This window comes from Gigantopelta aegis, chromosome 2 (genome assembly GCF_016097555.1).
Source record: "Gigantopelta aegis isolate Gae_Host chromosome 2, Gae_host_genome, whole genome shotgun sequence".
Lineage (NCBI taxonomy): Eukaryota > Metazoa > Mollusca > Gastropoda > Neomphalida > Peltospiridae > Gigantopelta > Gigantopelta aegis.
Window position 1 is genome coordinate 38,013,455 of NC_054700.1, and position 19,296 is coordinate 38,032,750.

General features: G+C 36.5%; 1 protein-coding gene across 1 annotated transcript in view; it reads right to left on the reverse strand.

Annotated features, from left to right (window-relative positions):
• The window catches only part of LOC121385060 (vacuolar protein sorting-associated protein 33B-like), a 32,833-nt gene that overhangs the window by 3,268 nt on the left and 10,269 nt on the right, over positions 1–19,296 (reverse strand). Inside the window, exons 6-17 of the mRNA XM_041515599.1 lie at positions 15,915–16,019; positions 12,555–12,645; positions 11,984–12,061; positions 10,680–10,753; positions 9,866–9,952; positions 8,580–8,673; positions 7,589–7,663; positions 7,202–7,266; positions 5,066–5,167; positions 2,920–3,078; positions 2,106–2,207; positions 889–991 (exon numbers count right to left, since the gene is read on the reverse strand). Of these exons, the coding sequence (XP_041371533.1) occupies positions 889–991; positions 2,106–2,207; positions 2,920–3,078; positions 5,066–5,167; positions 7,202–7,266; positions 7,589–7,663; positions 8,580–8,673; positions 9,866–9,952; positions 10,680–10,753; positions 11,984–12,061; positions 12,555–12,645; positions 15,915–16,019 (1,135 nt within the window). The remainder of the gene's footprint in view (positions 1–888; positions 992–2,105; positions 2,208–2,919; positions 3,079–5,065; positions 5,168–7,201; positions 7,267–7,588; positions 7,664–8,579; positions 8,674–9,865; positions 9,953–10,679; positions 10,754–11,983; positions 12,062–12,554; positions 12,646–15,914; positions 16,020–19,296) is intronic.

The following is a 19,296-nucleotide window of genomic DNA, read 5'->3' on the forward strand; positions in this document are numbered from 1 at the left end:
ATTTCTGACATAAAAACTTCTCATTATTTAACGACTTCTGTATGTAATATGAACGCTACAGAAATAGTTTTTATGACGTCATTACAAAACAACCCTGTTCTTCGCTTAACTTATGACATATTTCTGCCAGAAAATTTGCGACCGGTATATCGGTGATTTTACCACCTGAAATTTTTAGCAGAGATCCAATCAGAATCATTCTTTCAAATGTGTTGAATTAGAATGAAACATATTTTATTGCTTTTAAAAAAAAATGGATTAGGCACAAGTTATACAACTTAAAACTGTTAGCATATATGAACTACTAGACTGTGCTTAATAGGGATTTACAAGCTTATATTTTTGACATTCACAGACACAAAGTTAATTTCTCCATTGAATGAGACTGTTCAACAATTATTTAATGCAAAATTTGTCAGTTTGACCAATATTACAAAATGTGTGTGTTTGGTTTGGTAATAAATACTAAATAGAAAGTCATTTGTTAAAGAACAAAACAGCAATGAGAGGTCACTATTTCAGCAGTCTTCATAAACAGCAGGGGAAATACCTAGCTTAGTTGTCAGAGCACTCGCTTGAGGTGCTTGGGTCGAAGGATCGAATCACCTCGGTGGACCAATTCTTTGATGGGTTTTCTACCATCCCTATCAGTGCCTCACGACTGGTATATGAAAGGTTGTGGTATGTGCTGCCCTGTCTGTGAGAAAGTGCATATAAAACATTCCTTGCTGCCAATGGAAATATATAGCAGGTTTACTTACTGTATCAGAATTACCAAATTGTGTTACATCCAATAGCCAATAATTATTTAGTCAATGTGCTCTTAGTGGTGTTATTAAACAAAACAAGCTTTACTTTTAATAAATAGTAATTTTGTATAAAGATTACCTTTTGAAATTGGTGGTCTCTTGACTTCCACATTGGCAAAGGTTCCTCCTGGTATATGCTTTGTTACATCGTCCAAGCCAGCAAATCCTTCTCTCGTCAAAACCTGGTCATCCAAATATTCAAAACATTTAAATACTGGTCATTACATCGATTACTTAACAAATACTGGCATATTATAACTTTTTATTACTTTCTATAAGCCAAATATAATTTAACCATATAGCTAACACTGGTATATGCTTTGTTACATCGTCTAAGCCAACAAATTCTTCTCATTAAAACTTGGTCATCTTTTATTTTCATGGGCTTAAATTTTCATGGTCAGGCTTAATAAACACAATTCACTGGGTACTTAAATCTGTGGATCGAAAAGGTAGTATCACAAAATTTGTATTACAGTGAAACCTAACTAAACTGGAATACTGTCAAAACCGGCCAAGTTTCATGGTCCCTAATTTTCTAAATTCTAAAACGTGACACTTTTAAACACCGGATCCTGTCTAAATCAAATAAATATTAGATACCCAGCATGATCCGGTTTAGATAGGCTTCAGTGTATATGTATACATGTATTATATTTTTGTTATCTTCTTGAAATCGTTGACCGCACTAATCCATGAGTTACATGGAAATTAGACCATCAGAAATGAAAGTGATTTCACGTACAGTACTAGCTCAGTGAGTGTATAGGATATATGTAGGACACACATACTCAGTGAGGTTACAGATATGTGTGCAGGACATGCTTGCTTAATATGTTTCTAGGATATGTGTATAGGAAGTACTTGATCAACAAGTTTACAGGAGAGAACTATGTAGGACATACTTAATGTTTCTAGTATATGCTGTAGGACATACTTGCTTAATATGTATCTAGGATATGTGTGTAGGATGTACTTGCTCAATAAGTTTATGGAAGAGAGGTGTGTAGGACATACTTGCTTAATATGTATCTAGGATATGAGTGAAGGATGTACTTGCTCCACAAGTTTACGGGAGAGAGGTGTGTAGGACATACTTGCGTAATATGTTTCTAGGATATGTGTGTAGGATGTACTTGCTCAATAAGTTTATGGAAGAGAGGTGTGTAGGACATACTTGCTTAATATGTATCTAGGATATGAGTGAAGGATGTACTTGCTCCACAAGTTTACGGGAGAGAGATGTGTAGGACATACTTGCGTAATATGTTTCTAGGATATGTGTGTAGGACGTACTTGCTCAACAAGTTTACAGGACAGGGGTGTGTAGGCACCACTGAATACATAGGACATGTCGTTAGGACTCTTCAAGTTCACCTCGTCAGCAGACTTCGGTACCTGGCAAAATTATTGAAAAAAAATTGTTTTATTTTTACTCAAATATAATCAGCAAACTCTATCATTAACAAACAAAATCTTTGATTTGAGTTACAAAGTATTGAAAAAAAACATGGTAAAAGAATTGTACATTTTATAAAGACCGCGGGCAAAAAATAAACTGTTCATAAGAAATAACCAAAAAGGTTTTTAAAACTAACAACTGTTGTGTTTGTTGTTAGCATTAATTTACTAAATCATGTAATAATATGGTGAGGTCAATTTGTGAGTTGTGAGTTTATTAAAACTGTATTTGTGTAATATGTAGTTTGCATTAGTAAATGATACAATAATATAGTGTTGCGAGATTGTAACATGAAAACACCAATTAGCCATCGACTAAAACGTGCTGAAGATGTCGATATCAAAAGGTATATTCAGAGAAAAAAGCAAAGGAATAGACCAAATCTAATTTTACTATTAGCATCGTAAAGTTGGTATAAAATATAAAGATATGATTTGGTGTTAAAGGTCAGTAACACTGTTCATGTTCAACACTGGGTTACGTAAGTTTTTAACATGCTCATATACCACAGAGGCTTTGAGCATGTCTGCCCCGGAGTTCGATCTCTGGAAGGCCAGGGACGCAACCTGGGTGAATGATTTTGTTACAGTCTTTCTTTGTTGTTAAGTGTTCCTGTGATCCATCATTTCTTTCCATAAGTATACTCACCAGACTGAGTTTCTTAGATAGAGACATGAAGTTGCTTCGTCTGGTGATGGCCGCGAGACCCTTGGCGAGTGGTTTTCCGGGAGTCATCAGGTCCTGTTCTACCAGCAGACCTAACTTCTTCAAGTTGAAGAAACTCAACAAGTGCTCAAAACCATAACTCTGAAAGATGGGGGGAAAAAAGAATCTTTGTTTCACAACATTTTAAACTTAATTTCAAAGCCAGTAATTAGTAATTAACAACATTTTAAACTTAATTCCAAAGCCAGTAATTAGTAATTAACAACATTTTAAACTTAATTCCAAAGCCAGTAATTAGTAATTAACAACATTTTAAACTTAATTCCAAAGCCAGTAATTAGTAATTACTGGCTTTGGAATTAAGTTTAAAATGTTGTTAATTTACAGAGGCACTAATACCAAATAGCTTTGCATTGCATTAATGTTTAAGAACATCCACTTTTAAATAGTACATTTAATATTGACAAACTGGCATTGCAATTGTTGACATTATATATATCAGGATGTAAAGCATTAGTTTTTTTCTTGTAATCTGAAATGTCGTAACAGGCCCATACGGACGATATCTGAAGTGGGGGTACAATCTCAGGCCAGATTTTTATCTTTATTTATATAGAATGAGACAAAGAGTACTGTTCTTGAAACATGGTTGATGTTGCTGTAAAACGCAGCATCATAATTTTGTCCAGAACTAAGGTAGTTGAGGACACTTCCTGTTATATCTAAAATGTGAAACATTTGATTCTGTTTGGTTTTGGATAAATGTTTGAAATAAATGTTGTATTCCTGATATTAACAACATTTGGCTTAAATGCTCCAATCTAAGTCTACTGTTTGATGTCAAGGTCCCATATTTTCAAAACTATCTTAGCGCCCAGACACTGTAAAACAGTTGGGTTGGGATGTAGCCCAGTGGTAAAGCGTTGGCTTGATGCGCGGTCGGTCTGGGATCAATCCCCGTCAGTGGGCCCATTGTGCTACTTCTCGCTCCAGCCAGTGAACCACGACTGGTACATCAAAGGCTGTGGTATGTGCTATCCTGTGGGATTGTGCATATAAAAGATCCCTTGCTGCCAACTGAAAAGAGTAGCCCATGAAGTGGCGATAGCGGGTTTCCTCTCTCGATATCTGTGTGGTCCTTAACCACATGTCTGACGCCATATAACTTTAAATGAAATGTTTTAAGTGCGTTGTTAAATAAAAACATTTCCTTCCTTCCTGTAAAACAGTTGGAGGCTATGATGGCATTGCGATACATGTCATAGCCCCCGGCCATTTTACAACGTTGTAGAGCTAAGATTGCTTCAAACATATAGGCCCAGGTCTGGATCTAGCCTAAAGCAAATAGGCAGGTGGTGAGGGGTGATGCAGTAAACACGAATCAGGAACATTCAGTAAAATATGGTCTTCTCCAGCTGAACAAAATGAGCATAATTAAATTAAGAAGGAAATTGTCCCAAAGCCACACCCCCACTTCCCACTGTTAGTTATGGTCCTGATGTTCACCCTTATTTTCAATGGATTCCTGTTTGATACAGTCATCAGCCCTAAAGAAATAAAGAAGAAACATTTTGTTTAAGCACACACTAAACACATTTTTATTTACACTTTTACGGTATCAGGCACATGGTTAAGAGCCACAGAGATACACGTAATGAGAGAGGAAACCTGCTAAGCCACCCCATGGGCTATACTTTTCGATTAGCAATAAGGGTTCCCTTAAATGCACTATCCCACACCCTTAAAGCAGAATGAGGGTAAGACCGTTAAAAAGTTTCGTTTATTTAACGATACCACTGGAGCACATTATTTATTAATCACTGGCTATTGGTTGTCAAACATATTGTAATTCTGACAAATAGAGAGGAAACCTGCCACATTTTTCCATTAGTAGCAAGGAATCTTTTATATGCACCATCCCACAGACAGGATGGCACATACCACAGCCTTTGGTATAACAGCGGGTTTCCTCTCTATATGACAGAATTATATACCACCTGTGGTGCACTTGCCGGAACGAGAAATAGCCCAATGGGCACACTGATGGGGATCGATCTTAGAGCGACCGCTCATCAGTTGAACTATTTACCACTGGGCTATGTCCCGCCCCAATGGGCAAGATGGATACCTGTAAGAACTGTGTCTTGAGAGATCTGTATGTGGAGGAGGACAGACCGTCCTGTGTGAGAGACAGCAGACACATCAGCTTCAGCAGCGGCACCATGGACGCCTGTCGGATAACAGAATATCAGTTAAATATACAATGTCAAATTCATATATAATATAATAAATATTTTAGTAATAAACAATTTAGAACATGTTGCAGACTTGTTTTAGTCCCACAAAGCATATATTTTTCGTCGGAGGGGATAGGGAGTCTTTCAGATTTTATGTCCAATCTCGGTCACACACAAATGCACCTTTATTTGCTTTCTGCATTTTATTGCTAAACTGCTAGGGTAAATATTTGTTTTCATAAATATATATAAAGTCAACAGAAAAGTGACATAGATTTAAGAATCAGGGCTCAAAATTGGAAGCAAACTATGCCCTGCTGTTATTTGTTTAAGATACCAGGTCAAAGGAGATATGTCCTGCTATGAAAAAGAAATATAACCTGCTGGAAAAAGGACAGCATGAGATGAGGTGAGGGTTTGGTATAATGTGGGGAAAATTATGACCTATGAGATGTATTTGAGAGCATTATGGAATTAAAATCTAACAGATTTACGAGATGCATATAGCAGATGAGATAATCCTACATACATCTCTCTGGAAGAAAAAAAACAACCGACAATTTTTTAATGGTTTTTGCAGACCTGTCAACCTTTAGACAAGAGAAAGCAGGAGGTGTGTGTTGAAAAAGCAGGAGATTTTGTCAAAAAGCAGGAGATTTTTAAATTCACACAATTTAACCCAAAATCGCAAGATTTAAAAAAAAACATTATTACAATAAGTTATATGAATACTTTATAATGTCATATATACTTCTTAACCTTAGATCTTGGCATTAAAAAAAAAAAAAAAATATTAATTTTTTTTTTTTTTTTTTTTTTTTTTAAAGTTTAAATATTATTATGATTTAATACATATTTAAAAAAAAAAAAAAAAAATTATCCAAAAATGTTAAGAACATGAACAAGAAATACAAAATTTAATTAGTACATTTACGGTATTACACTTACAGCCTTACAGGTTGCGTTACATTATCATTTGTGGTTAGTGTACCTAAGTACCAAAGACAAATTTATATAAATCTTATAAATTAATATTCAGTTTTTACTATAATGAGGAACGGTGGCGTGGTACTTATTTAAAATCATTATAATGATGCAATAAACATTGTATTTTCATTAATCATAAGTAAAACCTCATTACGGACATCGTGTAAAATATACCGGAATTATACCCATTTCCGTGAGTAACTTTATGTCAATGTCAAACACAACATTTTTTAATTGTACAAAAATAATTTCTTGAAGTGTACCCTTATAACCAACATTTTACTGCACAAACATACAAAATTAACTGACACAAGTATGTTTATACAGCTAATTGGTCTTTTCGTTGTCTTGCTGTGACATGTGATTTTAACATGCATCGTGTGTATCGCTGTCAACTCGGAGTCTGGCAGTTCAGATTCGTCATAGTTGCATTATGTAATCCAGTGGGAAGACATTTTACAATTCAGAGGTGTTATTAGAACTAAATTGGATAGTTTTTTTTTTTTATATGGCAACACTGAATGTCAATACACAGCCTGTTGAATTAGCGGCAACACGCATTGTAGCCATTACGATGACAACAAACATTATAATTACATGTCATTTTATAAACTCCATGTGCTTTTTTAACAATATAAATAGGCTATCCCACAATTTTCACTTCGGCAAAGGTTAAACAGTCGGGACAATTCGGCCTGTTACATTCTCAGAAGCCGAAAGTAGTCGACATTTGCCGAATGAGAAAAAAAGGCAGAGTTACTTCCCTTCTGTTATTTTGACAAAAGAGGATCGATTTTTTTTTATACTTACAAAAATGTAATTTAAAAGGAGAAACTGTCTCCCGCACAGGGGAAAGGAGATTTGATCAAATACCGGGAGACTCCCGCGGAATCCGGGAGGGTTGACAGGTCTGGGTTTTTGCAGGTGAATTTGTATTTCACCTACTAGATCTAAAAAATGGACTGCTTTTTGCAGGCCGCTATTTCAAGCCCTGTGATGAAATTGCAATCTATTCCCAACACTACATGTATAATGAATACCTGTTTATTAATACATTCTTCTACATATGTTATACTCTCTTTGAGGTCTGTGCCTTCTAACAAACCTGAAAAAGAAAATTATATTTAATTTATTATAGTAAAACGTGGCTTAATATGTCCACTAAGATGAATACACTGTATTTGTTATACTCTCTTTGAGGTCTGTGCCTTCTAACAAACCTGAAAAAGAAAATTATATTTAATTTATTATAGTAAAACGTGGCTTAATATGTCCACTAAGATGAATACACTGTATTCGCATAGATTAATTTTTTTTTTTTTTACATGTGCAGGCAAATGATTTAATATTAGGAAAATTATATTAATGTCAACAACAAAACCTTTTATTTCTTTGTGCAGTGTTTTGATCAGATGAAAATAACTTACTGTGTTCTACCTTGATGTGCTCTTCAAAATCCATTTTCGCTTTACGTTTCATGATCACTTCACAAGCACCAATATCTGCAGTTAAAAACATTGATAACCCTCAGATCTCCAGATAGCACATCAATAGTACTAAAGGGTCATATCAAAGTTTTTTTTGTTTTGTTGTCCCCAGAATATAAAAAGGCAGTGTCAGGGTTGGGGTGCCCTGAGCTCACTGTCTCACAATATTTTTTAAATTTCATATGATATACACAGTTTTATATACATACATATCAAAGTTGGTTGATGGGAAACATTATTTACTAATTTTTATTTTAAAATGTAAAGATTATACCTATAATACAATAGCATTACAATTATATGACTTGGGTGCTAAATCATATTTACACCACCATTATAAAAAAACAAACAAACTATGTTTATCAGCTAATGATGTAATGCAACAGTTTCATTTGTAGAAGACTGAAATAATAGAACAGGGCCCGTGCTTATAAAACTTAAAGTCTAGACTTTAACAAAGTCCAGACTTTAACGTAATGCTATTTGAATGGTGTTACCATGATGTTAAAGTCTGGACTTTATTAAAGTCTAGACTTTAAGGTTTATAAGCACGGGGCCTGAACAAGTTAATGTTATCCCGTATTCTGGAACCACTTTTAAAAATCATTATTATTTTTCATCTATGTTAAAATCTTGATTAAAATAGTAGTTGTACTTGATTTGTTCACCAAAATCCTGCGACTGACCAATATTTTTTTTATATATATTTAATTTAGTAATATATTTGTGTCCAATTCGCCTACCTAAATGATGAGTTGGCCGATACATCATACCAACCTTTTCATACAAGATACTGATGGGCAAACTCACAGGCCAGCTTATCCACAGTCAGCTAATACACAGCAATGCAGAGTACATACATTAAGATACTAAGTGCCAGCATGTGACTGGACACTGATTTGATTTCTTTAGTCCGAGTAAATCAACTTACGATATGACAGAGCCTTGTGTTGCTGCTTCAAGCCTTTCAGATCATTGGCTACAAAGTCTTTCATGTCTCCCACAGTTTTGAGACTATTCTTTTTCTAAAAAACATAAAATCCATAAAGATATTTCGACTATTCTTCCAACAAGTGTAATATCATTCTTTATTTCCGAGACATGTTTTCTGTACACGTATAGTGTTAATCTGTAAACAAATTGATCAAATATTTTGAACCGCAATCATTACAATTATTATGACAACAAAACATGTTCTGGGCCGATTGATTTTGTAATGAGTAATTCAGATTCTAATATTTAATTACCTGTGTTTAAAAAAAATGTCCAGGTGTAACTGGTTGACTTATTGGTAATTAATAATGATATTTGTGTGTATAATGTAAGTTAAAGTTTGTTATGCTTAACAACACCACTAGAGCATACTGATTAATTAATCATTGGCTACTGAATATCAAACATTTGGTAATTCTGACTTGTAGTTATCAGATGAAACCCGCTAAATTTTTCCATTAGCAGAAAGGGATCTTTTATATGCACTTTTTAACAGACAGGAAAGCACATACTACGGCCTTTGACCAGTTGTGGTACACTGGTTGAAATGAGAAAAATCCCAATCAGTTGAATGGATCCACCGAGGTGGTTAGATCCTGCGATGCAAACGCCTCATGCGAGCACTCAACCGACTGAGGTAAATCCCACCCCTTGTACAATGTAAAAACACAGCAAAACATCATGTTACCAGACAGCAGATTTTAGATCTGTTACAGTTTCAGAATCTTATCCAGACTTTTAACATGCAAACTGGAAAATATTTTAATACTTATACGGCTTCTTTATTTTGCAACCAAATTAATATATTTGAATTTTATATCCAATGTAATTTGATTTCACAACCAAACTGTATAACCCTATACACAATATTTTTAGTTTATTTATAATCAGTCTTTAGTAATTAATCAGACTACAAATCTCAAGATAGTTAGGAGAGTAGATAAGACTGGTAGGTAGGTAGGTAGGCAGGCAGATAGGTAGGAAGGTAGGTTGGTAGCTAGCTGGCTAGGATAGTCGATATACGTACATACATACATATATGTAGCTAGGATGTTGAGTTAGTGAGGTTGGTGGTTGGTTCGGTTAGAAAATGGGAGTGAAGTTACATACTAGGTAGTACCTATTTTGTAAACTACATCATGGAAAACGTTTTAATAATTAGAAATACACATAAATAGTCTTTATCAACCGTTTTAAACTTGTGCTACTGACTTAAATACTCACATCGTACCCCACTTGTAATTCTTTAGCTTTGTTGCTCAGATAACCAAACACATTGGAGAAATGACGGTTTCGAATCTGCTCATAAATCTGCAAACCAAACAACAGTTTATTCAAATTTATGAAATAAACAACATTATCGATGAGCAATTTTCAATGAAAGAAATATTCATCATTTCATAATATTCATACAGATATGTACTACTGCACACTTAAATCTCATTTATAAACTTTAACAAAAGAAGATACCAATCACATGTTAAAATGACATGTTTATATACAGACCAAGTTTTAAAAATACAGTGAAAGTCCTCTAAACCAAACACACTCGGGACCAAGTAAAAAAAAGTCTGGTTTTAAGAGGTATCTGGTTTAGAAAGGTTCCATCTGTACAGATATTTAAAAAGGGACCATGAAAAATGTCCGGTTTTGAGGGGATTCCAGTTTATAGAGGGTCCAGTTTTGAGGGGATTCCAGTTTATAGAGGGTCCAGTTTTGAGAGGTTTGACTGTATATCGCTTTCACGGACGACTTTGAAACTATAGTCACTTACAAACCTAGTAAGTGTTAAATAAAATACTTTCTATTCAAAGCCAATCACAAATACATTATTAGTAAACATTACAAGACTAACGAACCATTCACTCTTTTAACCTTCCTTTTCTTACCTCAGATTTTTAACCTATACTCCAAATACATAATTACCCTCACTTTGATTTTCATGTTTCTTTTCTATACTTGTACTTTAAAAATATTTTAATTATTCTAATTTTCTGTTGTGTTGTGTAAACCAGTGTAACTACAGAACAAGACTTACTTCATCATGACTTGTTAGCAGTTTCTTGACACTTTGGTCTTTTCCAACAACCTCAGAACCAAACTCAATAAAACCTGAATATAAGAGCTGTGACTATTAGAAAATAAATACATGGAGATAAAAAGAAACAAAGAGACAAAGAAAGAATCCCAAATTTAGTTAAAAATCATCAATTAGAAATGATGTTGCAACTAAAATTACAGTAACTGCAGTTAAGGTTGTACTATACCAAACAAAATCCCGTAGGTGACCATGTTAACATTTGTCTTTGAAAACATAGACTATATACAATACCAGTATATCAACCAAACTATGACCCATAAATATCAGTACAACAATCTCTCCCTCAGAGTACTAACTGAAATTTATTTTACCTTTCATGGCTCATTTTCGATATAATCGGATGTTTTTACAACACCCCTAGTTTTGCACAAAATTGTGGTACCTTTTTTCACATGTACCCCATACATGTTTCAAGGACAAGGGTACTTAACACAGTGGTACTAGATGAAATAAAATTGCATAATTTATATCTTTTGCCCAGATGAAATTAAATTGTTTGATAACAAACACTGTCATATTTATCACCAATTAACTGTTCTATCAAAAGTTTGGTGCACCTCCAACTTTGACCCTGCTGGATGTTATTTGATTCAGTACAACTTTAAATAATAATTTCAAGGTGAACAGAAAACCATTAAATTCGTAATTTAAGGTCGCGGGCTTTCAAATGCCATGTGAATCGGTGCAGTAGGTTCGAATCCTTCCAGTTGACAACTTGCTTTTTAAATACTAAATGTCAAGTAAAATGATAATGGGGCCCAATTTCAGAAAACATCATAAGCCTAGTTTTGCACGTAAATGTAAATCTACAACTAAAACACAATTCTTATTACTATCATAGTACAACAAATATAGTTTTAAGTACATGTATTTCATTTTCTTTTGTCATTAAAATGCTCCATCTTCTGTAATGATGTAATTTTCTTTGTAAAATAGATGCCAAACACGTGTAAATGTATGCCCGGTATAACTGCTAGTAGCAGACGTAAACTTACGGTTTTTAGTGAAATTGGCCCCAGATGTTTAACAACACTCTAGTATAAAATTATAGCAGCATAGTTTTCAACAAATGTTTCAGAAAGTATCTAGCTCTCAGATAAGCTTTGGCTAGTGCACTGTGTGTTGTACAGCTGATAACTTCCACTATCCCAGACGGAAAATTCCCTAGCTGATGCCGTAAGCTAGTGAATCTGTCAAACCTTGAGTAGCATATAAGAGATATGTTATCATTGGATACTCACTGCAGTTAATACTGAACGTTTCATCTAACAATGCTTCATAGGTAACTGGAGAACAGAGAGGTGACACCATATCAACATCTGAAAAACAACAATAATACTGTGAAATCTGTTTGCCTAAACTAAACGGGGCAGGACGTAGCCCAGTGGTAAAGCACTTGCTCGGTGCACAGTTGGTCTAGGATCGAACCCAATTTGTGGGCCCTTTGGGCTACTTCTCATTCTAGCCAGTGCTCTACAACTGGTGTAACAAAGGCTGTGGTATGTACTATCCTGTTTGTGAAATAATTAATAATTATAAAAGATCTCTTGCTGCTCATCAAAAAGAGTAGCCAATGGAAAGTCAGCAGTGTTTTTTTTCTCTCTCAATATTTGTGTGATCCTTAACCATATATCTGATTCCATATAACCATTATGTTTATCTTTTGCATGGAAGTTAAGAAGTAAATGTACTTCCTAAATATAACAGTCACGTAACCCTTTTTCTATTTTTCACAGAATTTATTCTGATATAAAAATTGTATTGATATGCATGCAAAAGAGAATGGTGTTGTGCAACCTACAGCTGACATACCTCGGTCTATGATGACGAGGTTGCCAACCTCCCCCGGATGGACGTCTTCACCTGTCAAGCCCTGCAGAGTCTTCATCAAGTGATGAACCATCTGAAACACACACAACCATGTTCAGGGCCCAATTTCACAAAACATCGTAAGCCTAGTTTGGCATGTAAAGCTACGACTAAACCACAATTCTTATTTCTATTAACAGTATAACAAAATTTAATATAATTTGAAGTACACACATTTCTTTTCAGTTTTTTCCATAATGATGTCATTTTCTGCTTGAAATAGATTCTAAACACATGTACACGTATGAATGATATAACTACTACAGTCACATATGTAAATTAACTGTGTTTCGTGAAATTGGCTCCTGGCCTGGCCCTTATAAAACTTTTAGAGTCTGAACTGAGGACTCTATAGAGTCCCGAGACTTTATCATAATGACAATGCGATACAACTGCATGTGTGTGACATCATTTAAAACTGAGAGGCCCTGGCCTCTAAGAATTAAAAATTTGCGTAACCCATTAATGGTAACCTATCTCCTTCTTGCACAACTCATCATGTTCCTGTAAATAATGTCCAAAACAAAAAATGGTTTATGCAAAATTAGATCTGCATGAGCCATGTGCAAATGAAACAATCGGTCTCATAATTTTTAGAGGCTTGTGCTGAGTTCAGCCAGACAAAGCAAAAAAAAACCTGTCCGCTACACTGGTTTATGCTCTTCAGGTTAAACTCAGTGACCACTTCGGCAACCAAACTCAATGGTTTGCAAATGTTAGCAAAATAAAGATGGCTGAACTTGGAATCTTGCACAAATGAAGACATGCTTGCTGCAAGCATGCGCAAGCTACCACAAATGATGACATATTTGTAGGAAGCTTGCATAGTTGAAGATATGCATGGAGCAACATTGTGCAAGCTTCCACAAGAAGATATCCGATACCAACACATAAACCTTTGAAACTGTCAAGACATGTTGCAACAACAAGTTAATTAGTAGTAACAAATTACAGCAAATATCCACATTTTCTGCTTCGATCATAAAGCACACTTTGGCATTCCTGGTTCAAAACCAAACTGATCAACCAATGTTGTCTTTCTTATGAGAAGTTATGTTTTCATTTGTTTTACTCATGCAAAGATTCATAAAAAGTGAACTGTTACAGAATATCAGAGTCACCAGTCTGTTGGCACTGGATCCACATGAAAAGAAAAGCCACTGCAATTATTCTAAGACTGACATCGGCTTTGCTACAGAGCAGGAACTGAAAAGGCTCAGTGCTTCAAAACAAATGAGTGAAAAGCAGACTCTTTAAATGAAAATGGAATGCAAAGACCTTTTGATCAGTACAGTCTGTAAACTGTTGGGAAAAGCCATTTATTGATAATCCTATTTTATCTTATGTCTTTTACTGCAAACTGAAATTATACATGTACTTGATCAATGTTCACTCAGTTACTCCAGAAAAAACACAAAGCCTGATGAAGATATGTATCATTTGTGTAAACATTTCATGCAAAGATTCATGAAAAGTGAACTGTTAGACAATATCAGGGTTTCCAGTCTGTTGGCAGAGCAGGAACTGAAAAGGCTCAATTCTTCAAAACCAATTATTGAAAGGCAGTCTCTTGAAATGAGAATGGAATGCAAAGACTTTTGTTTTAATCAAGATAGTCCGTAAACTGTTGGAAAAAGCTCCAATCAAGTATCACGAATCTGTCATGCCAAAACTTGTGGACTCCGAACATAGACCTGTTCGCCACAAGATTCAACAAACAGTTAGCAGTTTACGTCTCACCAGTCCCAGATCCACAAGCACTGGATGTAGATGCCTTGGCCTTGGTCAGAGGTCAGGATAAAGTGTAAAGAAATTGACAAGTTGCAAGCTAGTACAGGTAGGAGTTAAAGGAGAAAACTGTTTGTTGAAATTGTATTACAGAAAACCACCAAATGCAACATCTAAACATCAGCATGCACTTCGTGATATATGCAAAGTGTATGTAAAGTGGTTTCTAAATTAGTTCTTTTTGATTAGCAACAATCTTGATCAAGTTATTCAAATAACATCAGAAAAAGATGAAATGAAAAGAATGAAAAGGAGATTGGAAAGTAACATTGTTGATCTAACCAAATCAGCAGATCAGTTTGCTGAATAAACAGAATCAAATAGTAACAAAGCTCGAAACTTGCCAAAAAATATGGTGGCCCAAAAAATAATGGATGTTGGCAAGTAAGCGAACCACAAACCACGAGCAAGATTTTAATGTTGAAAAAATAAATGCAATACAAATATTAATAGTGGCTCATATGTTATAGGTCTAAAGTAGGTCGCTCAAATAATAGTATTATTTGGATGACTAATGCCATTATTTTTTTAATATTCAAGTCGCCAAAACAGGACTTTGGTCGCACTTGGCGACCTGGCCACAGGCCATTTCGACCCTGAGTAAGTTATCCTGGATCTCGAAATTGAACAGTTTGAGGACACACAAATAAACTCCTGAAAGATCAGTGCAGAGAGATTGATCAAGTTTGGACAAACAGAAGCAATAGATACCTAGCTGATTGTTCTATTCACAGTGGCGGATCTAAGAGGAGAGGCCCCAGGGATTTTCTAAATTGTGCGACAGTTACATTTTTCATTTATTTTTTCATTTTTTATATTGGAGAATCTGAGGAATCCCTTTGGGAATGTGTGTGACCTTCGGCCACATGTCTTTGGGGCCCCCACTAAATGGATTTTCTGGATTCGCCACTGATTCAGCACACAGTGATTTGTTATTTGAGTATTAGATACCTGTCTATATCAGTATTATGTATACGCTACATCAAATGTAATTGATAAAATCTACTCTAAATGTTTATTTATGTATTTTTACGACAGTTACGTTAGCATTCAAATGATATACCCAGAGTGGGATGTAACTGCTGTGGACCATGTGTGACAAAGACTGTATGTTTGAGACTGAGCAGCCGCTGAATAAACAATGTCAATAAGCAAAACATTCCTCTCCTTGTGATACATGTATATTCAAACTCCTAGAAAAAAGATGTTTAAAAAGATCCTGAAAAATGAACCAAAGTAGTACTAAAGTCCTGGAAAATGAAACCATTGAAGTGTATAAACCTGGAGATTGTACATGTGACCACTTCTCGGACCAATTCCGGTTTAAAAAAATCGTACCCCATTTGGACCAATTTGTTAGTTTTTTTGGCTTTTTCCCCCCATTTTTTAAAACTTTTGCAAAGTAAAAGTGACATTAATGTGTCACACCTTCCAACTTTGACAAAGCATTACAAAAATGGATTAAAAGTAAACACCATCCTTCAATACCATAAACCGTAAATGCAAACTACAAACCTTAGCGCCGCCGCCAATACAGTAAACATTTGGTATTCTTCCAAAGAGTGTCTGGAAGTTGACGAGAGAGGAAGACACAGTGTGCAGCCACGTTTCATCACTGTCCTAACAGGCAAAACCAAACGATAAAAATATAAGTTGCATTACACACCAACATGGATGTCAAAATCCTAACTTGCTGTAAAAATTGCTTGTGAAAATGAAAGACAGTGTGATAACACCAATACAATTCAGTTTGATGCCATCACAAGTGTATTGTAATTTATTCCTTCTGAGTACTTATTGGAAATGATACATGTACATGCACAAGGTGAAAATCTAGACTGCTGAATAAAGATTCTGGAGCAAAGAATAATTATTAGACATCTTAAAAATTAAATGTTTTAGAAAAATAAATGTCTGAATGATTTAAAACTATTGATTTTTAGCGGGATAAGCATGGTAAAATGTTTTTAATTAAATATAAACCATTATACAAAAAAAATCATATAATTTTTATGTTCTAAAACATGGGAGGACAAAAACGAAAAAAAGAAAGACGTCTCATTTAAATATTTGTCAGCATGATTTTAAACTGACACTTACTGATAGCCAAAGGGTCCATGATGCCCTATGCACCAAGTATTGGGTTCTTAATGATAGGAATTGAATACATTTTTAAAAACTATTTTTGTTATGTGCTAGTTGGAACCGTATTAATGTGTGCACCAAATAATATAATATTATTTGAAACATTTTGGAGATTCCTTAGGCCATCATTAAACTACATGTATGTTTGCTCTGTTATAAATAGTAAAACTGAACCTTCTTGTGTAGTAGTTGGTAAGTTAGTAAATTATTTTATTGTATATAGGAAAGGTTTTTTTTTTTGGTTTTTTAACTTTATATTTCAAAAAGAGGAAAAATGAAACTACAGTCACCAATTAATGATTTTTATGAGGCAATCAAGCAAAACCAAAACTGTTTTTTAAATTCCGGATTGGTCTCAGTATACAGCTATCGCCTAATGCCACAGCTCAACACTGATGCTCGGACCTGGTAAAAGGAACCGAAGAATTCGGGCATCACCTAGTTCTACCACTCTACACTGATGCTCGGACCTGGTAAAACGAGCCGAAGACATCACCTAGTTCTACCACTCTACACTGATGCTCGGACCTGGTAAAACAAGCCGAAGAATTTGGGCATCGCCTAGTTCTACCACTCTACACTGATGCCCTGACCTGGTAAAACGAGCCGAAGAATTCGGGCATCTCCTAGTTCTACCACTCTACACTGATGCTCGGACCTGGTAAAACAAGCTGAAGAATTTGGGCATCACCTAGTTCTACCACTCTACACTGATGCTCGGACCTGGTAAAACGAGCCGAAGAATTCGGGCATCACCTAGTTCTACCACTCTACACTGATGCTCGGACCTGGTAAAACGAGCCGAAGACATCACCTAGTTCTACCACTCTACACTGATGCTCGGACCTGGTAAAACGAGCCGAAGAATTCGGGCATCGCCTAGTTCAACCACTATACACTGATGCTCGGACCTGGTAAAAGGAGCCGAAGAATTCGGGCATCACCTAGTTCTACCACTATACACTGATGCTCGGACCTAGTAAAACGAGCCGAAGAATTCGGGCATCGCCTAGTTCTACCACTCTACACTGATGCTCGGACATGGTAAAACGAGCCGAAGAATTCAGGCATCTCCTAGTTCTACCACTCTACACTGATGCTCGGACCTGGTAAAACGAGCCGAAGAATTCGGGCATCACCTAGTTCTACCACTCTACACTGATGCTCGGACCTGGTAAAACGAGCCGAAGACATCACCTAGTTCTACCACTCTACACTGATGCTCGGACCTGGTAAAACGAGCCGAAGAATTCGGGCATCGCCTAGTTCAACCACTATACACTGATGCTCGGACCTGGTAAAAGGAGCCGAAGAATTCGGGCATCACCTAGTTCTACCACTATACACTGATGCTCGGACCTAGTAAAACGAGCCGAAGAATTCGGGCATCGCCTAGTTCTACCACTCTACACTGATGCTCGGACATGGTAAAACGAGCCGAAGAATTCAGGCATCTCCTAGTTCTACCACTCTACACTGATGCTCGGACCTGGTAAAACGAGCCGAAGAATTCGGGCATCGCCTAGTTCTACCACTCTACACTTATGGTCGTACCTGGTAAACCGAGCCGAAGAATTCGGGCATCACCTAGTTCTACCACTCTACACTGATGCTCGGACCTGGTAAAACGAGCCGAAGAATTCGGGCATCACCTAGTTCTACCACTCTACACTGATGCTCGGACCTGGTAAAACGAGCCGAAGAATTTGGGCATTACCTAGTTCTACCACTCTACACTGATGCTCGGACCTGGTAAAATGAGCCAAAGACATCACCTAGTTCTACCACTCTACACTGATGCTCGGACCTGGTCAAACGAGCTGAAGAATTCGGGCATCGCCTAGTTCTACCACTATACACTGATGCTCGGACCTGGTAAAACGAGTCGAAGAATTCGGGCATCACCTAGTTCTACCACTATACACTGATGCTCGGACCTGGTAAAACGAGCCGAAGAATTCGGGCATCTCCTAGTTCTACCACTCTACACTGATGCTCGGACCTGGTAAAATGAGCTGAAGAATTCGGGCATCGCCTAGTTCTACCACTCTACACTGATGGTCGTATCTGGTAAAACGAGCTGAAGAATTCGGGCATCACCTAGTTCTACCACTCTACACTGATGCTCGGACCTGGTAAAACGAGCCGAAGAATTTGGGCATTGCCTAGTTCTACCACTCTACACTGATGCTCGGACCTGGTAAAACGAGCTGAAGACATCACCTAGTTCTACCACTCTACACTGATGCTCGGACCTGGTAAAACGAGCCGAAGAATTTGGGCATTGCCTAGTTCTACCACTCTACACTGATGCCCTGACCTGGTAAAACGAGCCGAAGAATTCGGGCATCGCCTAGTTCTACCACTCTACACTGATGCTCGGACCTGGTAAAACGAGCCGAAGAATTCGGGCATCGCCTAGTTCTACCACTCTACACTGATGCTCGAGCCGAAGAATTTGGGCATCGCCTACCTGGTAAAACGAGCCGAAGAATTCGGGCATCACCTAGTTCTACCACTCTACACTGATGCTCGGACCTAGTAAAACGAGCCGAAGAATTCGGGCATCGCCTAGTTCTACCACTCTACACTGATGCTCTAGTTCTACCACTCTACACTGATGATCTGAACTGGTAAAATGAGCCGAAGAATTCGGGCATCACCTAGTTCTACCACTCTACACTGATGCTCGGACCTGGTAAAACGAGCCGAAGAATTCGGGCATCGCCTAGTTCTACCACTCTACACTGAT